The following is a 26,648-nucleotide window of genomic DNA, read 5'->3' as shown; positions in this document are numbered from 1 at the left end:
GATCTGCCAACTGATCTCAATTCAGAATATTTTTTAGTTCATGTCCCTCCAGTTTGGTACTGTACCCTTTGTGTCATTAGAGTATTTCTTGTCCGGCAACGACCAGACGGCCGGGTCCCCAGAAGAAGGAACGAAGATGGTGTGTTCATCACCAAGATGCTTCCTCAAGGAAAAAAAGAATAATCCAATATATGATTGCAACAAATCTCTCGAAATCATCGTTAAGGCTGCTAAATCATCATGCTTTATTCCTTGATCACGTATATTAATGTGTACACACACATGATCCATGACATGATGGTATATATTGGTATGCAACAACTGCAGAATATATAATACAATTGCATGCAGTACCTGATTGATGATCATATCTTCGATCTTGGCTTGCTATGCCAACCAAAGACATGTTGCATTTTATGCAAACAGTACTGTGCCAACTTTGCACTGCAAATCTCAACAGCTTTCCCTGTATCTCACCACAAAAAACAATTGGATCGAGAGATCTTTAATTTAATTAAATTTCTGACCGGAGCTTCCGTATCTTCAGTACGTGCTGTACAGATCACGCGATATCTCTTAAACAAACGCTACATAATTAAAGAGCGTCTAACTAACACGTACAGTACTAAACCATACACCTTTATAATATTTTTTTTCTTTTTGTGAGGATCAGACGACCTTTATACGATAGAAATATATATTTCTTTTGGATGCATGACGGATGACTCATACATGACTCAGAGAAGATTGCATACCTGATTATATATACTAATTTAAAACAAATCCAGATTGATGGTTTTCTAAAATAAATGACGTAATTATTTGGTATAAGATCAGATCGAGATCATATTGGATTTGTTAGCCCTATTCTGATCCAGCTAATCGTTGTATTTTCCAGAAATATTATCGATAGCAAGTGTGTAAATATATGAAAGGGTTTGATGCAGACATTGTAACTTGCAAAAAAAAACAGTATTAAATAACATGCATGTTCTCTTTTGACATGAAGCAAAAGGTCATTTTGATGCTCTCATCAATGATTTTGATTGAGCAACTGCATGAGTGTACGGCTAGGCCGAAACTTGCAACTTGTGGTCGAGAAATCGATCCTCGCACGTCATTGATCAACATGTTGATGCATGCCATCTTTTCGTCATAGTTTACCTGATGATGAGAGTTTCTGTGTCTGATCTCATGTTATTATATCATCAGATAAAGAGGCTTAATTGCGTGCTCAATTATTTGATGCCCTTCACCTCATGGATGGAGAGAAGCATGGCTGCAGTAGTGATCCTCTTCTTAGTTTTTTTCCCCCTAGGAAATAAGCTAGCTAGCGGTTGTTGTCTACTTTCTATCCTCTTGTTTCTTCAGAACTGCTGCTGTAATGTTGGTGTAGCACGGAGTTAATACTTCTCACTATCTCATCCACTGTGGCAATGAACCCCTCCTCCACCTGAAAGACAGTTGAACAATAATCTGATCAAAATAATGTGTTAAGTATCATTAACATCATATATACTATCATCTCAAACAAAAGATAATATGATCATCTTTGTACGAAAATTGTTACCCAAGCAATATGGCATAGAATGGTACTTTTCATAAGTCAAGGTATCACTCTCAGTACATAGTATTAGTGTGTTATATTGGATATTATTGGTTGAAGTCGGATCACATTGTCCCCTTAAATTGACATTTTATATTACAAAAGGGATGTGAAAGAAGCTTTTATGCATTTTTGACATTTTACAAATTGTCACCCCACCCTTTTGACAGTTTCTTCATATCAACTATCTTCCCACATCATTTTGTTTCATCTGCTATTATTTCAACTACTCAAGCACACCCGAAGTCAATTCTTTTTTATAAACTTTTTAACAGACGAAAATTTCATCTGCCAGCTGACTTGACCAATCCACAACTAATGAGCGCCTAATATTTTAACTAGCAGCTCATGCAAAATACATGTATATATATTGCACCTTGTGCAATTGCCTTTAATCCCTTAACACATCTAAAATGTTTTTACACCAAGTATGTAGTAATTGTGTTTCCTTTTTATATATGCCTAATCTTTTTTTTCCTCGTGTAATCATCCATTGATCCCTCAAGATCTACCATGAGTGGAGTACCTTGAGAAGAAGAAAAAACACATGTCCATACAATGATAAATGTTATTAAATAGAGGAATACCCATAAGGTAATAATATCGAAATGGTGCACACTACTCAAATTAAAGACAGTACATATATTATAATATTAGCATTATTTGCTTGCTCTCTAGTTGCATGCATATGCATACTAGCTTGTCGGTTGTTGCCCATGAATGCATGCATGGTGCAATTGATTAATTGATTGGTATTTACAGTACGTAGTGCAGATCGATGGATCCTATGATGATTTTTTTAAAAAGAAATATGATGAATTATTCATACTCGCCTTGGCTGTGATGGTGATGATGGCGGTGGAGGCGGGGAAGGGCATGACGTTGGTGTGGGTGATGGAGAGGTGCATCTTCTCCACCTCCGATATCACCCTCACCAGAAGCCCCCTCGCGTTGCGGCAGTGGATCCGCACCAAAACGCTCTTCTCCGACAGCCGCGCCTCGATCTCCGGCAGCTGACCGCCGTCGCCGCCGCCGCCGCTCGCCATGATGGCCTCGTCCTCGGGCTGCAGGTGGCACGGCTTCTTGACGAGCACCGCCGACTGCACCATGCTGCTGCTGCCGCCGGCGCTGTGGGCGCCGTCCTCCTCCAGGGTCTTCACCTTCTCCTGCAGCTTCCTCACGTACTTCACCGCGTCCCCAAGAATGGTCGCCTTGTCCATCTGCAACATCAAGATCATGATGTAGTTAATTAGTGATGATCCAAGTAATTATAAATGATCCATGCTTGCTCCATTACCGATCAAGTTATTATAATAAGTGCACTGTAGTAGCTGAAATTTTCCTAGCATAATACAATTTTTAACTTTGAAATTTGTTCTTGAAACCAAGAATATATGCGCTCCATGCTTGCACTTTTGCTGCTAAGAACCTAATCTGCTAGGTGCTAGCTCGCTTTTCTTTGTACTATATCAGTAAATGATTGGGCAACAACAGTGCCGGTAAATACATGCACTTTTATTGGGATGATGTACATGCAATCTTGGTCCGATCCAACATGTGAGATTCACCAAGAGCCATGTCAAAGCTGAAAATTAACCCCTTGATGAGATGGCTGAAAACAAGCATGAAATTAAAGAACAAAAATGACAAAAGAGGTAGGAGGACGAGAACAAGGAGAAGAAGAAAATAACAAGAAGGAGAAGATTATATCAACAACTAGCTATCTCATGGCAGCTGATAGCTGAATCAGTCATCAAAAAAGAAAAGAAAGAAATGGTGAGCTAGTAACCTTCTTGAGCTCGGGGATGACGGTGGAGAGCTCGATGAACCGCTGGTTGATCTTCTCCCTCCGCCGCCGCTCCGCGATGATGTGGTCCTGCACTGGACCCGGCGACGACGATGGCGCCGCAGCAGCAGCAGCAGCGGGCGCCGCGCTGCCGCCCCCTCTCCTCCCCGCCGATGGCAGCTGCACCGCCCTCGCGGCCACAGCGGCGTCCGGCAGCGCGACGCCGCCGCCGCTCTCGCACGCTGCTGGCTGCGCCGCCGCGGCGCTGAAGTTCCAGCTCATGGGCCTGCTGTTGCTGCCGCCGCCAAGGCCGGTGGTCCTGGAGCGGGCGGTGTGGGGGGACCACCCGGTGGTCGCGTCGTGGTCCATGGCAGCGCCTCCGCCCGGGCTGTCGCCGGAGCTGGAGCTGTTGGTCCGGTGGTCCACCTGCACCGTCAGGTCGCGGACTCGGACGCTGGCGGCCACGGGCTGGGGTTGGGTCTGGGGGGCTCCGCTGCGGAGCGCCTGGAGCGACGGGAAGACAGCTTCACTGTTTCCGGCGGCGCCGCTGCCGCCGGCACCAGCTCCGTCCTGGTATGCAGAAGCTGCGGCGGCGGCGGAGGGCTGCTGATGGTGCAGCTGGTTCATTGCCCACTGGAGGAACGTGCTCGAATCTTCCATATGTCGATCCATAATTCCTGTCCCTGATGACTGAGTGAACAAATCAGAAAGGATCTTGAAATCATCAAAAAATCATGAAGATGCAGTCAACAACGAGCAAATCAAGAAATGATATTTGTATGGAGAAGATTAAAATCGAGGGCATCTGAGTCTGATGATGAGAGAAGGATGAAGACGATGATAATTAGAACCAAAAGGCAAATGAAACTGAATCAATTAAGCTGCTACTACTGCAATAAGTGGTAATAAGCTGAGCTCTCAATCTGAAGACAAAGGCCAATCAATCAATCAGTCAGTCAGTCAGTCAGTCAGTCACTGCTGGTCAGGTTCAGGTGCCCAGACAGATCGGCATGCAACAACAGACCGTCAGCAAGCATGCATGAGTATCCACATGCAGTAGTACTTGAAGAACAAATAATCCAAAGAAATCAAAAGGCAATCAAGAACAAGCTGGCCAAATAAGATCGGAAAGCTAACTCCTCAAAGAAGAAGAGATCGAATCAAAGAGATGAGGAAGAGATATGGATGCTGCATGGGTTGCCGGCCAACCAACAAGTACCTGCAGATGGAAGAGAGAAAAAGCTGGTGATGCCTCTCGATCTGCAGCTATCTTCTTGGAGCTAGCTAGCATCCAGAGAAAAAGACTCAACAAGCAGCAGGAGTGTGCTGTTTGGTAGATATAAGGACCCCCTGTGGGTTGCTGGACACATATGCCCTCCCTTCTTGTCAATGTCCCCACTCGCCTCCTCTATGATTACTTTCGCCCTCACATAAAATATTAGTTTCCTCGCCGCTGTTGCACCGTGGCCTAACCCTCCCCAATATTATACTAGTATTAGTATAGGGTTTATATACTTGTCTTTTAATTAATTTACACTACTGTCACAGAAAAGAAAAGTTAGCTGCCGATGAATTGCTGATATGCTATGCGTGTACGTGAGGCTGGGCCGGGAGCTAATAATATAATTAAAGCATTGAGGTTTTTTTAGAAAATGGATAAAGTTCCGACCTCCGTGACACTGCTAGCTAGCTGCGACTAAAGCATTGGAGTTGAAGCAATAATTTCACTCACTATATGCATGTGTGCTGATGAACAGCTGAGGAGGGTATGAGCCACTATAGTACTGGTGGCTGACACGACACCGTGCATGATGCATGTAGATGTGAAATTGAAGATTGTGCACGACCTCTGCGACGCGTGCCGTTTGCTATATATAGAGATCGATGCACGGCATAAACAAGTAATAACACACATATTCAATTCTACTGCCGTATGTTACCATTGTGTGTGTGTGTGTGTGGATGCATGGTCCAAGTCAACTGGAGCTAGGCCGGTTACGTTTTTCTATTGAGCTAGTGATTTGTACTTTGTACTTTGTTAATTGTGGAGGCTCAGTGACCGTTTCTAGGGTTCATACTATAGCAGCATGTGCATGATGCATTCATATATATGAAGGAGCTAGGCACTTGATCAGCTGTGCATCTGACATGCTTTATTTTCGTAATGTGAGCAGTGAACTCTTCATTTTTGAGTTGTGTTGGACGACTCCCTGAAATTTTTAAACTACTAAAAGTTATTACTTAAGCATGCATGTGTTTTTTTTATTATGTATTTCTCTGTTAATTATATGACAAGATCGGCGACGGCGAGGAACAAGTTGATCTGATGGAGGGATCAATATACGATTGTCATCATTTATAATATCAACATTGTCCCCATGCATGCCCTATCAATTGGAAGTGCTTGCAAAAATTTTATGTCATGTGGTTTGTCAATCAGGATATACACCAGCACTGCTACCCTTTTTTAAAAAAAACATATATGACGTTTATTGGGACAAACTAATTAGCTTAAAAATGAACAAAGTTGTTACTATTGAGTTGGGCCCACATGCTGTTGGACAGCTCGACCAGCTTCTGCAGTCCGCAGGTCCAGCATGCTGCATGCGCAGTACAGTGCAAACATCCCATGCATGTCTTGGTGATCTCACCATGTACATGCTTGATCTCACCAGTGCCCTCGCTAATTGTGTTCTCGCAATAACAGCTAGCCCTGTCGTCTCATCAGTCAGATGGAACCTAGCCCTGCGAAACAAAGTACTACCGTCCAGCTAGTAGCAATATAATTAATTTCAGTTCTATTAATTACTCCCTCTGTTTTAAATTATATCATAGGTCATTTTGACTTTTCTAAATATTAGATTTTGTTATATATCTAGATATAAATGTATATATACGTGAATAGCTAAAACTATGAACCTTAAAATAAAGGCCAAAACAACGTACAATTTGGATTTGGAATGGAGGAAGTACTATTAATACTACTGAATCTGCAATTTCAGTGCTACCATAGGAATATATATGAAATCCTACATAAGCTCAACTCAATTCGTATATATTGAAGTAGTGCATGTAACATGCTTCGTGCAAAAGGGTTAGCCCAGAGACGATATCGAAATAATTGAAGATCGATAGAGAGCTTAATTAAGTGGCGAAGAGATTAAAGGTGGCCCCATCGTCTTGAAAAAATTGAAAACAGACACGAATAAAGTGCCGTCATATGGATGGTACGTGTAGCTAGCCGTTGTTGTTCATCTCCAAAGACTTGTTTTCCTTTTTGCAGAGTGTAGTTGGTTAGCAGACGAAGCAACAGGAACACAAACGTGAAACACACATGAGGAGATCAGAGGATCTTGACTCTTGTGCTCTTCTTCCCCCACCAAGGAAAAGTTATTCAATTGCCGGGAAACAAATGAAAGCGACCTGATCCCTGATTGGTCGCTTTACCTTTACTAATCAGTGACGATGATACAAAAGGGACATCTGCTATATATTTTAATTTTCATCCTACGTGAAAATCTCCACAACACATATATAGAGATACGCGTCTGCATGCATGAGATCGATCAGGGCACCTTAATTTTAATTTGTTGCCTGAATTGGCTCATCAGCTTCTACTCTGCCTGCTTTAATTTTCCCCCAAACGTTTTCCATTACACATATCGACGACCCTATATATCCATAATAATTAATATTTAAATATTTACACAATATATTAGGGCATCGAAACCACAGGCGTGTATGGTACGGATGTATATGGTATATAATACTTGTACACATACGTACTCGATCTTGGGATACCTATCTCAGCAAAAATATAAAAACTCAAACGCCTATCGGTTGCCGGTGGGACAGAGGTTGACAATAAAATCGATCAGTCGATTTCATCGAGGCAAGTGGGTGGTGGCATGCAAAGTAATCGATCACGTGCTTATATACATTAGCATGCGTGCTTATGGAAACGTTGTACAAATTGCGGCTGTTAAAAAAGATAAAGAATTTATACGCGCGTGCTGAAAATAAAGCAGCTTATAGTTTGGCACGTAGAGCTAGGCCGGGACCGAAAAGATCACACGCTGCGACACGTACTGATGTGAAGCCTATCCGTGCTTTAGTGTTTTTCTTGTCTTTCAAAAAAAAAAATGCTTTGTGGCACACAGACACGTAGATGGAGCGTGTCTGTGTATACAGGCACACAGATCTTTAGCACGTTCAGTTGGTGACAATTCAATTGGCTAGCTGTTTCGGCTTTTGTGTGTGTCTGCATATACTGAAATGAAATTAACAAGGCTAACAAGACAGCAAGGCTAATTGAGCACAGTGAAATGAAATTAAAATAAAGCATCAGCATCAACAACACAGGTCGATCTCGACGTTCTGCAATGTACTGTTAGCTGATCGAGAGAGAGGTACACATGTGCGCCTGTGCGAGACAAGCCCACGTGGCATGGCAATTGAAGCCGGGCCCACGAACGAAAGCAGCTGCAGCCAACACTATCTCCAGTCAATGCAACACTGTCAGCCAACATGTTCAGCTGGCGATTCAATCAGAGCTAGCGGTTATTTTTAAAATAACAACAATGTCCGCTGTCATGTAAGAAAATGTATTAGCTAGCCAAAAGATTGCATGCAAGAGCAGGTAATTATACCTATCCATTTCACAGCAGAAATTAATTAAATTAGCTCTCATATACTGTTGAAAACGAGATCAAGATTATGTCGATTATTATATCTTCTCGAATAATCTTCAACAATTGTGTGATCCTCCATTGCTGATCGAAAAGGTGTCAATCGATGGATTAACAAGGCATGCATGTATATAGGAGTATGGTATATGTAATCGATCGTCAGCGAATCATGGAGAATCCCTTAAAGTAGAGACGAAGCTACTGTCATCATGCAAGATTAATTTTGTTGTTATACTTAAATCCAAAAAACTGTTGGTTCCAATCAGGAACAGGATGCTGCAGGATCCATGGTGGGCGCGTAGACCTCGAGCCAATAATCTCGGGACATGGCTGTGATTAAAAATACCATCTGGAGTTGATTATGCATTGGTTGGCACGTAGTTGTAAGAGTAAAGTACAAGTTGTCACCTTATGCATTGGAACTACTATATATACTTTCTGATGATCACTAGTTGAATTTTGCAAAAGTTATATGTAGTTCCTGTATATCCACAGCAAATAAATAAACTAAATCACAACCAAGTAATTAATTAAGCCCACGCATGATTTTCTAAATCTTCTCGATCTTCAACGTTCTAATTAAGGAGCCTATTATATTGATTGGACAATACAACATTATCTTCTGAAGATCACAATAATACATAGCTAGGAGCATTGTTACATTATTAGTCTTTTGGCACATCTATATCTTATCTGGATAATGATAGAAATAAACATATATACTTATCTGGATAATACCTTTCTTTTCTTTTCTTTTCCTTTTTTGAAGGGAATAATATATGAGTTAGCTTGCAGTAAGGATAAGATTTCACAATTAACTAGTTACACATGAAGGAAATATAGCACGTGTGTGCGAAACAATCCTGCGGTGTTGGTATATTTAACGATCTTGATAAGGAATAACCCTCTGAATAAACAATTAAAGTAGGTGGTAGGAGTTAGTACATTAATATATATTATCTTGTGTGGCTGATCTTGGATAAATATTTTACTTATTTAACAGTTGTAAAGAAATCTAGCAGCACGCAGCAGTGCTAACAACCAAAGAAAAAACATCTCCATGATCCGCTGCATCATATACACATCACACGTACGGTACGAGAGAAGATTACACATAGTATCCGAGAGAGATTTAAAAATAAAGAAAAGGTGGCATTGGCAACAACTGGTAGTGGTCGTGGATTATTTCTTTTATTATGATGGAGAGATATACATAAATGGACTGTGGATTTGGAGTTGTTTGATGGAGCGATCCCTGCGATTCTGTTCCACATTTCTGTTGTTTATTAGAGGGACCCGATCAGTAACCAAGCTAAGCTAGTATAGGGATCACGAGATCACCGGACGATATCGCGCTGGTTTTCTTTAAAGTTTAAGAAAAAAGGGATTTGGTTTGATTTAATTTTTCAACTACACGACACGAATATTTGGATCGTCAAGAGTATATTTGGATCGATCGTACGTGCATGTCTTGAGATTTTAAATTTCAGCAGCAACAACAAGAATGAATTTTGATTAGTTGGGAACTTGCATTGCATTGGGAAGGATTTGTTAATAATCTGGCTGCTGCGTGCCTTCTCGATCGTCCTGCTTGCGTTGTGGGGTACATGAGGACATGGCCATGGCCGCGTGATTCCCCAGTACGGAAACTGATGCACGTACAGTTCGTACCTGCACTGCTTCTGTATAGATTACCAGTAGTTATACCACCGTACCTGCACTCTGCAGAGATAAGATAGTTATATGGTGTGCCCTGCCTGCCATACCCAGGCGTACAGTCTCATGTAATATAATTTTGTGGGGAGCACGGTAGCTGCTTGCTCTATAAATATATATATATATACACACCTCCTACTAAACTTTAGTACCTATTACATCGGATATTTGATACTAATTAGGAGTATTAAATATAGTCTAATTACAAACTAATTGCACAGATGGAGTTTAATTCACAAGACGAATACATTAAGGCTAATTAATCCATCATTAGTAAACGGTTACTGTAGCACCACATTATCAAATCATGGACTAATTAGGCTTAATAGATTTGTCTCGCGAATTAGACTCCATCTGTGTAATTAGTTTTGTAATTAGGTCATGTTTAGTCCTCCTAATTAGCATCCAAATATTTGATGTGACTCTATTAAAGTTTAGCACCTCGTATCCAAACACCCCTTTACCTCGTGCAGTGACAGTATTTTTTTTAGCACAGTGACAGTAGTAAGTAGGTACTATGTGGAGTGCTGGATCGCTGGGACCCGTGCAGTACCCAACGCATAAGTAGGATGTGACCATCTTAGTAACTTTTTCTTTGTATTTTTCCCGCGACCTCGTGAGAAAAATGTAAATTAGTTTATATTTTAAATACTAGATTCAGCACTTTTAGACCCAGATCAACATTTTCGAACTAACTAGCTCAATATTTTATACGGTAATGTTCAAATAGTATGTTCAACATTTTAAATGCTAAATTCAACATTTTTAAATCTAGTTTAACATTTTCGAATGAACAAGTTCATTTTTTTTACAGTAATGTTGAAATAGTATGTCCAACATTTTAAATACTAGATTGAACATTTTCTAAATCTAGTTTACATTTCAAATGAACTAGTTTGACATTCTATACGGTAATGTTGAAATGGTATGTTCAATATTTTAAATACTATATTCAACATTTTTTAAAATTTAGTTCAACATTTTGAATGAACTAGTTCAACTTTTTATACAATAATGTTGAAATAGTACGTTACAACATTTTAAATGCTAGATTCAACATTTCGAATGGCAGACTTGAGACCCGTATCCAAACTGGGCGTTGCAAGACGAGCGTGGGATTTTCCCCTCGAAAAGGAAGCGGGGGCCAGGCCCAAACAAGAACGAAAACACTGCATTCGGCCCATCAAAACCAACTCTCAACTAGCTAGCCCACCGCCAACCATCGTCGGTCGCCGTCCTCCTCCACATTTGGGCACAAGCTGCATCTCGCCGGCGACGGCCGCCCGCGAGCAGGACGACGGTTCGCCTGCCAGAGCCCGGAGACCGCGCCACCCCGATCTCGATCCCACGACTTCTTACTCCGGGGCTAGGGCGACGTCGCCGAGCGGGGACGACCGCCTCCTCCTCCTCGCTTCTAGAATAGGTGCGCCAAAAAAAACTAAGAAATTCTTTCTTCGATGGCTCAACGTTGACTCACCTTCTTGCGCTAGTTGAATGGATGTTTTCCTATGCTTTGTTCACTCCTTTGGGTTTTGGGGGTGATTCGAAACAAAGTTGTGCCTGGACGCCTGGTAGGAATTATGTTCGGTCGATTGCAGCACTCTGAAGGGTGCTCTTGCGGTTCCTGTAGTTTGAGAATGAAGCTGCTACCTTCGAGTTTTATTACAAGAGTGGCCATTTCGTGTGAGACAAAGTGTATAAAAAAAATTACCGATGTGAAAATTCCGTGCCAACTTACGTGTCTTGTAAAACTGGTTTAACAAGATTTGAGATTTGTTCCCAGCAGAGGAATACTGCTCTTTCTGTGTAATTTAGAGGCAAGCTGAACTGTTGTAACGTTGTTTCTGTTTGTGACATTGCGCAGCTGTGTTCAATCGAACCATAGGGGGATGATGCTTGAATACCTGCTGATAGTAACCTGAGCGACATCACAAACAAAGACTGGCTCTACTGCATTGAAGAATTCAGTACTCTTTCAGCCTCTCTCTTTATCTTCCTTGCCTCTTGACTCATCTCCTGGGCCGCCCCTCCAAGATGGGTCTCCTTAGCATCATCAGAAAGATCAAACGCAAGGAAAAGGAGATGCGGATTCTCATGGTGTAAGCATTTTCCTCTGATTCCAACCCCTTTTATTTCTCCCATGGTCCCAGCAAATACATGCTGCTGTTTATTCTTGGGTTTAGATGCAGTCTCTGTTTGCTTTATGCGTTGAAGGATTCCCATTATCGAGTCCTTGGCTCACGTTCATGATTCTTTCTGCTTTTCGGTGGGTCAATGATGTGATAATTTCAGGGGGCTGGACAATTCAGGTAAGACAACGATTGTGCTGAAGATCAATGGGGAGGACACCAGTGTAATCAGCCCCACCCTTGGCTTCAACATCAAGACCATCAAGTATCAAAAGTATGTATTCCTTTTGTTGTATAATTAGCTTTGGATAACTATTTAGTTGCTTAGATGATTGTAATGATATGCTATACAAGGAAATCACTGTTTGTATTTAAAGTATTCTGAAGAATTCAGTAACATTAGAAGCCCCACACATGCAATGCTAGTATCAACCATAGAGCCATGGGTGGAGCTTCTTGATGGCCAAAGGGGGGCCATGGCCCCTCCTGGTTATACAATTTGCTAATAAGCTAAGTATCCCTATTTGCTTACAATAAAAAGCACAGAATTAAGCAGTTAAGTATCCTCTAGAAATTTGTTGAAGTTCCACTACTGCATAGAGCATCCAATTTTGAGTCGATTGTAATGAAATTGCTAGAGCATTTTTTTTAGGATGACTCTATGTTAGATCATTTTCCTGAACTGTTGGAAGTGTGCCTACTCTGCACCTTTTCCTATCCTTCAGGACTTTCTAGCCTTAGTATTCACCAAAGATAAACTTTACATGACCCTTTTACAATGCAAACATGTGACTTTTAAATTATTGATGAGGCAGTCATAATGTTAACAGCCATAGGTAGAAAAATATAAGCCCCTGTGGCTGTGCCTAGCCAAACAGTAATTGTTAGCTAACGGTGAAGGTTATCCAGCTACATTACCTCTCCAGCAGTGGCATAGATATAATATTTGTTTGGTGGTTCTTATGTTAATGCTTGTTTACCAAGACTGAAAGCCATTTTGAACTGTATTTTGGCATCAATGTCAGCATACGCAAGCTAATGCAGCAAGCTCCGATGGAAGCAGCGCTGTCTTCAGTTCTGGTCTTATGGGAGTCAAACGCGCAATTTTTAATTTTAGATCCCTTTTTCCTGAAAAGAAATTGCAGGAGTGCATCTTAAAGGAATATGCCCGGAATCTGAACGAGCCCATCCAGGAATGATTGGTTCGATCCAATCAATAACACGACAGTTGTGTCAGGATCAGGACCGTTTGCTACATGAATAGTTCATACCAGGAACCAAACACAACCTAGCTAGGAATAGGAAAATGTACAGAACCAGGTCGGCCCCCTCTCAGCAGACCTGGCTATTTGTGAATTTCAGATACAGTATAGTGCAGTATTGACAGCAGAAACTGAATGCATCTCCTGATGTACTTGAGTTCTGCATTCAGTACTGTCCTAAGCAGTCTGCTGTTGTTAGGTCATATAGGTGAAAACTAGATATATTTGCCAAAATTTCAACTGCTTCTTGGAACTCATAGTGAATTGGTGATGAGAAATGTCATGGGTACAGCAATGATTTGTCACAAATTGCTGCAGATTGACGAAATGGTGATTGTCGCAGGTACTCCTTGAACATTTGGGATGTTGGGGGACAGAAGACGATCCGCTCATACTGGAGGAATTACTTCGAGCAGACTGACGGCCTGGTTTGGGTGGTTGACAGCTCTGACATCCGGAGGCTTGATGACTGTCGAGCAGAGCTCCACAATCTACTGAAAGAAGAGGTGCATCATCTAGTCAGCGATGCTAACAGTTAGCTTCACGCTGATCACTTTTGTTGGCTCAGAAGTCTAAAGTCGCCTGAAAATGATGCGATGTTCATTGACTTACTGTTCACCATCAATGACTCTTAATCGCGCTTGTCTTGTGTGCCGTAATCTTGATTGCAGAGACTAGCCGGAGCTTCGTTGTTGGTGTTTGCAAACAAGCAGGACATTCAGGGTGCCCTGAAACCAGCAGAAATCGCCAAGGTACTCGGGTCTTCTGGCGGTGTTTGTCAAGTTCATATTTTTTAGTATCTACTTGTGTGCATCTAGAATTTATAATCGTTCACTCGAACAGCGCCTTGCTAAGATTCTCAAATCAGACAATAATTTAGTTGAGCGTTGAGCCACCATATTTCGACATCGAGATCAGACAAGCTATTACTAGTATAGACAGCTTATTATAGCACAGTTAGCAGTGTTCCTGCTGCAACCTTGCACGTACGAATTGCGATCGTTGGAATCCTGTTGTGATTTGGTTGGTGTGGTTTTGGTTTTTCAGGTCCTGGATCTGGCGGCCATGGAGAAGAGCCGTCACTGGCAGATCGTCGGCTGCAGCGCCTTCACCGGCGACGGGCTGCTTCAGGGCTTCGACTGGCTCGTTCAAGACGTCGCCTCGCGCATCTACGTCCTCGACTGAAGACACTGCAGCTAGATTCAATCTTCCTGGTGGAATCTCGATGGGATGGGAGTTTCGAGTTGAGGATTGTTGGGCTGAGACTCGATGCAAACGTGACTGAAAAATCCAACAAATCTCTGCAACTTACTGTTACTTGTTTTCGTCATGAAAAAATAGTCCAAGTTGGATTCTGTATCTGTGATGGCATCTGGAGGCTAGTGGAATTCATGGATTAGCACCATACGTGAGGATCTTTGTCATGATTAGCACAAATCACTTTTCCCCCAGATTTGTGCAACTTTTTCCCTGATCTGCTCGCTAAAGCACTGCAACTTTTATCTCAGTGCTGTTTACTTTTTACAAATTAGAATTATCATCCACAACACTCAGAAGCAACGAACTCCATTTGCAGCACCAAGCAGCACCATTTTTTTTTCATCTGATTAACTTAAAAACGGATGGTAACAAAGTTTCACGAGGATAACAGCATCCCAATCCCAACACCCGGTTCATGGGATGTTTGGAGATGAGGATAGCTCTGACGACAGACACGACGAACAAGCTTGCGATCAAAAACACAGATGGGCAACAACAGGAAACAGAAGACCAACACAGGTCGGAGACGACGACGAAGACACTAGGACGACACATAGGGATAACTCTGGTAACAGTAGTAGCGACAAGATAACTTGGCCACGCGGGCCCCACCGCTCAGCTCCTCCAGTTCCCATCGGAGTTGCCGTAGCCGCCGCCGCCGCGGTTGCCGTAGCCGCCGCCGCCGCCGCCGCCGTAGCCGCCGCCTCCACGGCCACCGTAGCCGCCGCCGCCGCCGCCGTAGCCACCGCCGCCATAGCCGCCACCACCGCCGCCGTAGCGCCCACCGCCGCCGCGGCCGCCACCGTAGCCGCCGCCGCCGCCGCCGGAGCGCGGGCCGCCGCGGGACTGGGCCTCGTTGACGGTGATGCTGCGGCCGTCGAGCTCCTTGCCGTTCATCCCCTCGATGGCGTCGCGCATCGCCTGCTCGCTCGCGAACGTGACGAAGCCGAAGCCGCGAGACCTCTGGGTGTCGCGATCGAGGATGATCTGCAAGGGAAAGCAAGACATCATGTCAGAAACACTCCAGATCTAGCACACCAAACCCTCCACCACCACAGATCTGGACAGTTCCCCTATTTCCCCTTCAAAAATCTCGTTTTGTTCTCCACCCAAAGGAAATCATCCTAACCTTGGACTCCAGGACCTCGCCGAAGGGGCTGAAGGCGTTGTGGAGCGAGTTGTCGTCGGTGGCCCAGGCGAGGCCGCCGACGAAGCAGCGGTACTCAACATCCGACGCCGCCATCTCTGCCTCTCACCCCCGAACCGGAACACCTCACGAACCCGAACCGAACCGAACCGAACCGGAGGGGGAGGAGAAGCCAACCCACCTCTGAGAGAGCACGAAGAAGCCGAGTTGCCCCTTGCCCTCGCTTTATAGCGGAGACGAAGCCGCCGCGGCCGTCGTGATCGGATCCGACGGCGACCACGTCGGACGCAGGATAAGGGCGGGCTGGGCCCACATGTCATCGGACGCGGGGGTTGGTGCCCTTGGGATTTGGGAATATGCGGGGCCAAGTGGTACTAGTTTTTTTCTCTGCCGCTACGCTCACACCAAACCGTGCACACAACCTCTAGCACAGCAGTAGCGCATGAATTATTATTACCAGGAAATAACAAGAATGAGAGCAAATAAAGATATGTCGTGATCTTAAATGGATCTTAAAATTTTCATATCACCTCCTAGCAGAATTTATCTAAAACTATCCTAAGTTATCAACGAGGTAACCTCGATCGCTAGGGGCTCGAAGGTAGCTTGTTCGCGAACAAGCTCCGAGGAGCTCCTCTCCAGCTTAGGGCCTGTTTGGCTCCAGGGTGTTAAAGTTTAACACCTGTCACATCGGATTTTGGGATACTAATTAGGAGTATTAAATATAGACTAATTACAAAACTAATTGCACAGATGGAGTGTAATTCGCGAGACGAATCTATTAAGCCTAATTAGTCCATGATTTGACAATGTGGTGCTACAGTAACCATTTGCTAATGATGAATTAATTAGGCTTAATAGATTTGTCTCGCGAATTAGCACAGGATTCTGCAATTAGTTTTATAATTAGCTCATGTTTAGTTCTTCTAATTAGCATCTGAATATCCGATGTGACACTGTTAAAGTTTAGCACCTCGTATCCAAACGCCCCCTTAGGCTCGCTAACACGAGGAGAAGCTTGCAGGTGTCTTTGTGTCAAAGCCTCAGACTGAGCTGGGTTCGAGTTTATCAAGTTTTCTTTTACTCTGTTGATGGATCCTTAAAGAAAATCTCATTGTTAGCCTCTTGTAAAAAAGAAAAGATGTCACCACTTTGCATCTTCAGAATGGACTACAAGACTTGACCTGAGAGATTTGACAATGATTCAAAGATGATGGTGTCGGCAGCTCTGTTGGGGAGGAATGATTGTCCCCGGAGCACAAGCCTGGGTGGGAGGGAAGACCGAGACCCACGACCTGGGCCGGCCCCACGTGAGGTGTGGGGCCCAGAGTGACCCGCGCTGCGGCCTGCAGGACGCCGAAAATATCTCTAACAGCGAAATGACATCCCTACCCCTGGCTAGCTCACATGTCACGGGGCATCCGTTCCTTGCACGCGACCGGACGGGCAGCTAACGGAACGGGACGGACAAAGTGCCACGTCGTTTACACGCCAAAAAAAAAAAATTCCACGTCGTTGCTGACCGTAGCATGCTTATCTTAGCGCTCGGGATGGTGATTAAGGTGTCATCGTCATCCTTTTTTTTCTCACAAAGCGAGAAGGTTATCCATTTACACTCACTCGCTTTAGCACTTGATAATACTCTAGACAAGATATTAACAAGACTGTACAGGCGATGAATTTTCAAAGGTGGCGCTTGTGTAAAAATCTTTTTTTCCTTCCGTACTGCTGATGATCTTCACGGCCGAATGGATTTGGAGGTGTAGACTATGGAAGAAATCTACCTGTGTTTACTAAGATGTGCAGCGATGGTGACAGGTGAAAAGGAAAAAAAAAGAAGTAAAAAACACAAAAATTAAGGTCCCACCGAGATTTGAACTCGGGTTACTGGATTCAGAGTCCAATGTCCTAACCGCTAGACCATGGGACCGCTTGTTGTGTAAGGGAAAACTAAATAGTATTTATTATGTAATTATGTTGATCCAGGGCCTACTCTTGTACTCCATTGGCCATGTTGCTTGGCTTTATGTTTTCGTTCTACCTCATGCAGATTTCGAGCATCAGAGGTGAGTTTAGCTTATGTTTAGATTTCTGGCTAGCCTCACACCGCGTTGCCAACCCTACCAAGTACCAAGGTTGGAGAGCAAGTTGCAAGGATAGAAAGATTGAGGCAAGCTTCTTAAGGATGGAAACACTGCACCATGGCCATTTCCTTGCTCGCTGACACGAGGCAAAATGCTTGAACGAGGATCTAAACATGGTCGCATCCTTTTTGCACTAGCACATTGGTGCAGCTGCAAATTGAACAAAATTAAACAGGATGCTCGAAACTTGGATTGCCATGACCAACGTTTGGCTGCTCACGTGCTGATTTTGTTGTTTTTTTCTTAATGAGGCCCGGAAAGGAGAGAACGAGTTCATGACGTGAAGTTTAGACCTGATGTTACAATCCCTTGAAATAAGAAAAAATATTTCTTACCTCCTCCGTTTCAAATTGTAAATTATTTTAACTTTTCTATGTTCATAAGTATTATTATGCATCTAGACATACACTATATCTAGGTACATAGCAAAAATTATGCACCTAGAAAAAGCTAAAATGACCTACAACTTGGAACGGAGGGAATACTACATTTTTGCTATCCGAGAATCGCCGATAGATTTCCTTTCCTCACGGCAAGTACATTGGTACACCTCATCTATCTCATAGGTCATCTCATGTAATGCCACGTAAGATTTTTGTTGATGTGGAGAAAAGAGAGCGAGGAGAGAGAAAGAAGTCATTGTTTTGCGAAACAACCGTCTCATAGGCGATTTTAGGATTATGAGACGACTACTCCACCATGTGTACGAGTTGTGGTTGTTATGCAACTCATAATATTTTTTTTTCAATGCATAAATTAAGGAAATAGAATTATTATGAGACAATCTATTATATACATTACTGTTGGGGGGAAATATTAACGACCCCCTAATGCGCTGCTCAAAGAAACAAACATGAAGGCCCAGGCCCACCAAAGTGTGGTCAAATCTCCGCCTCGCCCGACCCCGGCGTCAGGATCGGGAGCGCCTGACCTCCCTCCGCAAGATCTCCGCCTCGACCGACCGCGGCCTCAGGGTCGGGGGCTCCCGACCCTGTACCACGAAAGTTCCGCCCCGCCCGACCTCGAGCGAGGGAGTCGGGCACGATGAGGCCCACGGGTCAGAATCTTCCTCGGATACGCTCCGCATAGACAGACAAATCCTGTGGGGCCCCCCGTCGGCCTCCCCATAAATGCACCGCAGAGAAGGCAGAGCGCAGGGCGACCGCGCCCCTCACGCAACCCAGCGCAAGTACCCGCGCACGACCCTCCTGTACGAGCTACAGTACTGGCGGCCAGCTCCTATTCATCACAAAGCACTTATGACCTACGACGACTGGAGGTAAGCTAGGAGCAGCCCCGTCCTCGGGTCCCGCACGTCCTCGGACCCCGCGCGAGCAGTGGCACAGGTGTGAAGCTCCCCCTCTCTACAAGCTATCACCGGAGCGGCGGTATCCACCGTCCTCCAAAACGGACGGCAGGGTGACGACGAAACCCCCTCATCATGATCTATCCTGGTATCTACGAACGTCGAAACAGCTACCGGCGAAGAGCTGCAACACTTGGCATCCGGCAGCCACCCCTTCGGACATGCACGGCGGCACGCGTTCAGGGTCGGCAAGACGACGGGCGCCAGGGGCCTCTGCCCCCCTTCCCGCCAGACCTTTTACCATCTCACTCTCTACCTTTTACCCGGTTCCCAATTGTAACTCCGGCCGGCCCCTTGCGATATAAAAGGTGGAACCTAGAGCCGGAGGAGGGGGATCGAAAAACCAGAACAAGAGAACAAGGCTTCTCCGAAGAACACAAAAACAAAAGAGACCTGGGACCAGTCCCTCTCTCGCCCGTCTGTAACCCCCTACTACAGAATCCCCGCGCGGGCAACACGAACATCCCCGATACTGGACGTAGGGCCCCCTTTGCCCGAACCAGTCTAATCCGTGTCTCCCGTGCAACCATCTGAGGCTCACGCGCATAAAAGAAATTTACTAGTCTAAGTCCTGATCCGCTGATCTTGACAACGACAGTTGGCGCGCCAGGTAGGGGACCTTTGCGCGTACACCTCCAAGTCTCAGATGGCCAGTCGCGACAGCAGCCTCGCTCCGGGCTCCCTGATCCGCTTCGGGAGCCTGGACTTTCTGGCCACCGGGAACGGGATCGAGCTGATCCCTGTCCACGTCCTGCCCGCTCGTCCTGCCGCCCTCGGCACCACCGCCAGGACGACGACGACGAGCGGCCGGACACCAGCCGGAAGGGCCTCACCAGGAGGATGGCTCTTCGGGCTACGCAACGCCACGGGGGCTCATGGCCGCCTCCTAACGCGGTCCCTCACCACGTCGCCCGTGAGCAACGAGCTCGTCGGCGTGACAAGGGCAGCCTCCGACACTAGCTCCAGTAACGAGAATCCTGACCCCTCGCGCGAGTGCTTCATGGCTGACGCGCACTCCGAGGGGTCCAACGGCGAGGGTGCCGAGGGGAGGCAACGGGCTCCCCCCTCGCGCGCCGCAGCCACGATTGGGGCCCTACCCAGGGCACCAGAGGGCTCCCTGCAACCGGAAGCGCACCTGGGCGCATGCCAAGAAGTAGAGTACCCCCGCCACGAAGGGGGAGCACGACAACGAGCGCGCGACGTCCAGGAACGCATCTGTGCGGATAGGGAACGTCCACCGCTCTTCGCCCGCGCCAGCCAGAATGTCGCCGCTGCGGCGGTGCTGCTCCGACAGCTCCCCGAGCCGGCAACGCCTGAGGAGCGACGGGCGCGCCAAGAGATGCGTAACCTACTCGAGTGCGCCGCCGTCCAGCAGGCGGAAAGTTCGGCGTCTCGACGACGCGGCCAGAACGCCAGTAGGGCAACGCAGGGCGCCCCCCCGGAGCGGCGGGGGGAATCTGTCCATCAACCCCTTCCGGAGGCGAATCCAGCTGCGACCACCCAGCGAGCACCGCCACTCGCAATAGGCGAGGCCCGATCCATCCACCAACGCGTCGGTCCCGTTCGCGACGCCCGCGATACACTGAACGCGCGGAGACGTTCCCGCGCGGACAGGGCGGACGGGGCGGACCGTGGCTACCACGTCCACCGTGGCGGACGCTACGACAGCGGGGAGGATCGCAGTCCGAGCCCTGGAGCAGCTGGACCTCGGGCCTTCTCTGCGCGCATCCTGAATGCGCCCTTCCCGCCGCACTTCCGGCAACCTACGAGTGTGGCCAAATACTCGGGGGAAACCAACCCTGGAGTATGGCTCAGCGATTACCGGCTCGCATGTCAGGCCGGTGGGGCGGACGATGACCTGTTCATCATCCGCAACTTACCCCTGTTTCTGGCAGACTCCACGAGAGCCTGGCTAGAGCACATCCCTTCAGGACGCGTCCGCAACTGGAACGACCTGAAGGAGGTTTTCGTAGGAAACTTCGAAGGGACATACACTCGCCCTGGCAACTCCTGGGATCTCCGGAGCTGCCGCCAGGGGGCGGAAGAGTCCCTCCGGGATTACATCTGGCGCTTCTCCAGAAAGCGCACCGAGCTCTCCAACGTCGCCGACGCCGACGTCATAGGAGCTTTCCTAGCAGGGACCTCTTGCCGGCCCCTCGTCCACGAACTAGGGCGCCGAGGTCCACGAACCACGGAGGAGCTCCTCAACATCGCCACTAGCTATGCCTCTGGCGAAGAGGCTGTCGGAGCGATCTTTGATCGTTCCAAAGGCAAGGCAAAGCGGGAGGAGGACGCCGGCGAAGGCACCTCCAACCGACAGCAATAGAAGAAGAAGAGCAAGCAGCGGCGCGAGGCCCCCCTCGTGGCCGCAGTCGAACGCAAGCGAGGGCAGCCGCCCCCCGAGGGCGCACCCGGCTTCTTCGACAAGCTGCTCGAGGGACCGTGCCCGAACCACGAGTTCCCTGTCAAACACGCCTACAAAGACTGCAACCTCATGAAGAGGTTCTTCGTGGGCAACCCGGTGAAAGGTGACCGGAAACGGAAGCCCGATGAGGAAAAGAAGGGCGACGAGGAGAAGGAAGACGGCTTTCCTAAAGTGGACGGCTGCTTCATGATCTTCGGGGGCCCCGCCGCGTACGACACCAGGCGCCAGCACAAGCTAGAGCGTCGGGAGGTTTACGCCGCCGAACCAGCGACCCCGACTTTCCTCGATTGGTCCGCGCCGGCCATCACCTTCGACAGATCCGACCACCCTGGACGCGTCCGGCACCCAGGGCGCTATCCTCTCGTCGTCGACCCCATCATTGGCACGACGCGTCTCACCAAGGTACTTATGGATGGGGGAAGCGGCCTCAACCTCCTCTACGCTGAGACCCTCGACGCCATGGGGATCGACCGCTCCCGTCTCCGTCCTAGCAAAGCCCCTTCCATGGCGTTGTGCCAGGAAAGCAGGCGACGCCCCTCGGGCAGATCGACCTGCCCGTCACGTTCGGGACCCCTTCCAATTACAGAAAGGAGGTCCTCACCTTCGAGGTGGTGGGCTTTCGCGGAACCTACCACGCCATCTTGGGCCGTCCATGCTACGCGAAGTTCATGGCAATCCCCAACTACACCTACCTCAAGCTCAAGCTGCCGGGACCCAACGGAGTCATCACCGTCGGCACAACCTTCCAGAAGGCATACGAGTGCGACGTCGAGTGCTGCGAGTACGCCGCGGCTATCACCATCTCGGGCGACATGGTGGCCCAGCTTGAGGAAACCGTTGGGGACCGGTCCGACACCAAGCAGTCAGGAATCCCCTTCAAGCCCACCGAAGGTATCAAAGAAGTCCCCCTCAATCCCGGTTGTTCCAGCGGAGGGGTGGTGCGAGTCAGCGCAGCCCTATCCCCCAAATAGGAAAGTGCGCTCGTCAGCTTCCTCCGCGCAAACAGCGATGTCTTTGCGTGGAAGCCCTCGGACATGCCAGGCATCCCGAGGGAAGTCGCCGAGCATTCCCTGAACATCAGGACCGGCTCTAAACCGGTGAAGCAGGGCTTGCGCCGTTTCGACGAAGAAAGGCGCAGGGCCATTGGCGAAGAACTCGAAAAGCTCCTGGCGGCCGGCTTCATCAAGGAAGTACGCCACCCCGAGTGGTTGGCCAATCCTGTTCTTGTACCGAAAAAGAATGGGAAATGGAGAATGTGTGTCGATTATACCGGTCTCAACAAAGCGTGTCCACAGGATCCGTTCCCTTTGCCGCGTATAGACCAAATAGTCGACTCGACAGCCGGGTGCGAAACCCTCAGCTTCCTCGATGCATACTCCGGCTACCACCAGATCGCGATGAAAGAGGCCGACCAGCTCGCCACCTCCTTCATCACCCCCTTTGGCCCCTACTGCTACGTTAAGATGCCGTTCGGCCTCAAAAACGCGGGGGCTACCTTCCAGCGATGTATGCTTAAGTGCTTTGGGGATCTCATCGGGCGAACCGTTGAGGCTTATGTCGATGACATCGTGGTCAAATCCAGGAAGAGCGATCAGCTTGTCCCCGACCTGGAGCTAGCCTTCGAAAGGCTAAGGGATAAGCATATCAAGCTTAACCCGGAGAAATGCGTGTTCGGTGTCCCGAGGGGCATGCTGCTAGGCTTCATCGTCTCTGTACGCGGCATCGAGGCGAACCCGGAGAAGATAGCGGCCATCAACGGCATGGGGCTGATCCGGAACATCAAGGGAGTGCAGCGCATCATGGGATGCTTAGCATCCCTAAGTCGCTTCATCTCGCGCCTCGGCGAGCGAGGACTCCCCCTCTATCGGCTCCTGAAGAAATCCGACCGCTTCAAGTGGACCAGCGAGGCGCAGGAGGTGCTTGACCGGCTCAAGGACCTCCTGACGAAGGCCCCAATCCTGGTTCCGCCGGCCGACGGTGAGATCCTCTTACTCTACGTCGCGGCAACCACCCAGGTGGTCAGCGCGGCCCTAGTGGTGGAGCGGGAGGAGGAGGGGCACGCTCTCAAGGTGCAACGCCCGGTATACTTCATCAGCGAAGTGTTGTCCGAATCCAAGTCACGATATCCACAGATCCAGAAGCTCGTCTACGCCGTCCTCATCAAGAAGAGGAAGCTGCGTCACTACTTCACCTCCCATCCGGTAACGGTCGTCTCTTCATTTCCGCTTGGTGAGGTAATCCGGAACCCGAATGCAACAGGGAGGATCGCGAAGTGGGCGGTTGAGCTTATGGACCAGGGTATCACCTACGTCCCCCGCACCGCCATCAAATCCCAGGTACTTGCTGATTTCGTGGCCGAGTGGACGGAGGTGCAAACGCCGCCGGTGGCAGAAGAGCAGGAGTTTTGGACGTTATACTTCGACGGGTCGCTGATGAGGGCCCGCGCTGGAGCGGGCCTCGTTTTCGTTTCTCCGCTAGGCGTACGCATAAGGTACATGATTCGCCTCCATTTTCCTGCATCCAACAATGTCGCTGAGTACGAAGCCCTTCTCAACGGGCTTCGCATCGCCATCGAGCTGGGCATCCGTCGACTGGACGTCCGAGGCGATTCCCAGTTGGTCGTCGAACAAGTCATGAAAGAATGGAGCTGCCATGACCCAAAAATGGCCGCCTACTGCAACGAGGTACGTAAGCTCGAGGACAAGTTCGACGGGTTGGAGCTCAACCACGTCGCAAGGCGCTTCAACGAAGCCGTCGACGAGCTTGCAAAAGCGGCGTCTGGCCGGACGCCTGTCCCCGACGGCGTCTTCGTTAGCGACCAGCTGAAGCCTTCAATCCGCTACCCGGAGCCAGCAGGGGTCGGCGAGGCATGCCCAGCCTCAGGGTCGGGATCCGGGCCAGGAGAGGTCGGCAATACGCCACCTATCCTGGACCCCAACACCAACCCCGAGGGAGACAACGCCGCCCCGCCCGACCAGGTCGCGGAAGCCAAGCCCTCCGACCCCGCGGTTATGGAAATCGAGGCGGGTCCCGCGGCGGGGCCCGACCCCCCGACCGATTGGAGAGCCCCGTACCTCGAGTACCTTATCCACGACGTGCTCCCAACTGACAAGACCGAAGCCCGCCGGATCACGCGCCGAGCGAAATCCTTCGCCATCATCAACCAAGAGCTTTACAAGCGAAGCCACACGGGGATCCTCCAGCGCTGCATACCGATCGAGCAGGGAAGGGCGCTGATCCAGGACATCCACGCCGGGGCCTGCGGTCACCACGCTGCGCCAAGGACGCTGGTGGGCAATGCCTTCCGGCAAGGTTTCTACTGGCCAACCGCGGTCGCGGATGCTACCCAGGTAGTCCGCACTTGCGAAGGATGCCAATTCTTTGCCCGCCAAACCCATCTGCCCGCACAGGCGTTGCAAACCATCCCCATCACATGGCCGTTCGCGGTCTGGGGGTTGGACCTCGTTGGACCCTTCAAAAGGGCGCCCGGGGGCTTCACCCACCTACTCGTCGCTGTCGACAAGTTTTCCAAATGGATCGAAGCAAGGCCTGTGGCGCAAATCAAGTCCGAGCAGGCGGTACAATTCTTCACCGACATCATCCACCGCTTCGGGATCCCGAACTCCATCATAACCGACAACGGTACGCAGTTCACCGGAAAGAGATTCCTCCAGTTCTGTGACGACCACCACATTCGAGTGGATTGGGCGGCAGTTGCGCACCCCCGCACGAACGGGCAAGTCGAACGAGCCAATGGCATGATACTCCAGGGTCTCAAGCCACGGATCTTCGACCGCCTTAAAAAGTTCGGCGGACGATGGGTTGCGGAACTCCCGGCAGTCCTCTGGAGCCTGAGGACGACCCCCAGCCGGGCGACCGGATTCACCCCGTTCTTCATGGTTTACGGGTCCGAGGCCATCCTGCCCACCGACTTGGAGTACGGATCACCAAGGGTCCAAGCATACGACGAACAGGGAAACCAGACGTCGCTCGAGGACGCACAAGACCAACTCGACGAAGCGCGAGACGTAGCCCTCCTGCACTCGGCTAAGTACCAGCAGGCCCTACGGCGTTACCACAGCCGCAGGATACAAGGCCGCGCCTTCAACGTTGGGGATCTAGTGCTCCGCCTTGTCCAAGACAACAGGGGTCGGCACAAGTTGACTCCCCCATGGGAAGGCCCGTTCATCGTCGCACAGGTACTACGGCCAGGCACCTACAAGCTGGCAACCCCCGACGGGCAAATCTTCAGCAACGCCTGGAACATAGAACAGCTAAGGCGCTTCTATCCATAGCTCTTGTTCATAATTTATACATAGCTTTGCCCCCGTTTTCGTTTAAGCTCAGGGGTATCCGACCCTAGCCTCGTTCCAAGGTCGCATACCCCTCGGGGGCTACCAGTTTTGTTCTTCTGCTAAAAAGAAACCCTGAGCCACCTTGGCTCAGGTCTTTTCGTTTAAGCTAAGGGGTATCCGACCCTGGCCTCGTTCCACGGTCGCATACCCCTCGGGGGCTACCAGTTTTGACCTTCACGAGACAAGAAGGCCTTTTCTGTTAAGCTCAGGGGTATCCGACCCTGGCCTGGCCCCAGGGTCGCACACCCCTCGGGGGCTATCGGGGGCTCCGACCCCAGCCGCTGGGCACCGCCAAAAAGAAAACGTTTTTTCTTCTTTCGGAAAACCGGCCACTCCCTTTCGAAAAACCTTTGGATGCAGAAAGATAGGGATGCGTGAACGGTACTCAGCCAAGTTGCGATCGGACTGCGAAAAAGCCTACGCCCCAGCGGCTACGGTACCTTCGCTCATCAAAAACTTACTGACGCACCCGGCAACGCATCCAAACGCTTTCAAAAAACCAAAGGAATAACAAAGGGAAACGGTTTCCTTAGCACAAAATAAAAAGTCATAAGAACAGGCCCGTATGGCCAGCGCAAGCAAGTTCAAAACGACTGACTTAAATACAAACATTTTTTGGGCACAAGCCCGGTACAGTTAATTGACAGGAGGGTCGGCCGGAGCGGTAGTCCCAGGGTCGGCTGGAGCGACGGCTTCAGGGTCGGCGACGGCAGCAGCTTCAGGGTCGGCGGCGGCAGGGGCCTCGGGGCCGGCAGGAGTGGCTT

At 48.6% G+C, this 26,648-nt stretch overlaps 4 protein-coding genes and 1 non-coding gene across 9 annotated transcripts; 2 read left to right on the top strand and 3 right to left on the bottom strand.

Moving 5' to 3' along the window:
* Positions 1–221: 221 nt before the first annotated feature.
* On the bottom strand, positions 222–5,212 carry LOC117847567 (uncharacterized). 5 transcript variants are annotated; one of them, XR_004638665.1, is made up of 5 exons: positions 4,612–5,212; positions 3,396–4,082; positions 2,440–2,826; positions 1,257–1,453; positions 222–1,186 (listed from the first exon to the last, which is right to left on the bottom strand). XR_004638665.1 is itself a non-coding variant. In XM_034728789.1 (4 exons), exons 1-4 carry the CDS (start codon positions 4,681–4,683, stop codon positions 1,352–1,354), a joined length of 1,248 nt encoding a protein of 415 aa, XP_034584680.1. In that variant the 5' UTR covers positions 4,684–5,212; the 3' UTR covers positions 222–1,351. The 5 variants fall into 5 exon arrangements, 2 of the variants coding, with proteins under 2 accessions (XP_034584680.1, XP_034584682.1); XR_004638666.1 differs by having other exon boundaries at positions 222–1,180; XR_004638667.1 differs by having other exon boundaries at positions 222–1,164.
* A 5,791-nt stretch (positions 5,213–11,003) lies between these two features.
* On the top strand, positions 11,004–14,592 carry LOC117848898 (ADP-ribosylation factor-like protein 2). Its single transcript, XM_034730481.2, has 6 exons — positions 11,004–11,219; positions 11,661–11,895; positions 12,089–12,199; positions 13,531–13,693; positions 13,859–13,939; positions 14,235–14,592. Exons 2-6 carry the CDS (start codon positions 11,831–11,833, stop codon positions 14,370–14,372), a joined length of 558 nt encoding a protein of 185 aa, XP_034586372.1. The 5' UTR covers positions 11,004–11,219; positions 11,661–11,830; the 3' UTR covers positions 14,373–14,592.
* Positions 14,593–14,756: 164 nt separating this feature from the next.
* On the bottom strand, positions 14,757–15,799 carry LOC117848899 (glycine-rich RNA-binding protein GRP1A). Its single transcript, XM_034730483.2, has 2 exons — positions 15,577–15,799; positions 14,757–15,434 (listed from the first exon to the last, which is right to left on the bottom strand). Exons 1-2 carry the CDS (start codon positions 15,688–15,690, stop codon positions 15,063–15,065), a joined length of 486 nt encoding a protein of 161 aa, XP_034586374.1. The 5' UTR covers positions 15,691–15,799; the 3' UTR covers positions 14,757–15,062.
* A 1,653-nt stretch (positions 15,800–17,452) lies between these two features.
* Positions 17,453–17,524, bottom strand: TRNAQ-CUG (transfer RNA glutamine (anticodon CUG)). Its single transcript has one exon. It is a non-coding gene; the product is annotated as a tRNA-Gln (tRNA).
* A 6,668-nt stretch (positions 17,525–24,192) lies between these two features.
* On the top strand, positions 24,193–26,262 carry LOC117848292 (uncharacterized). Its single transcript, XM_034729638.2, has 4 exons — positions 24,193–24,387; positions 24,481–24,993; positions 25,180–25,482; positions 26,245–26,262. The coding sequence occupies exons 1-4, from the start codon at positions 24,193–24,195 to the stop codon at positions 26,260–26,262; spliced, it is 1,029 nt and encodes a 342-aa protein (XP_034585529.2).
* Positions 26,263–26,648: the final 386 nt, after the last annotated feature.

This window comes from Setaria viridis, chromosome 3 (assembly GCF_005286985.2).
Source record: "Setaria viridis chromosome 3, Setaria_viridis_v4.0, whole genome shotgun sequence".
NCBI classification, from domain to species: Eukaryota; Viridiplantae; Streptophyta; class Magnoliopsida; order Poales; family Poaceae; genus Setaria; species Setaria viridis.
This window is presented reverse-complemented; position numbering and strand designations above follow the sequence as displayed.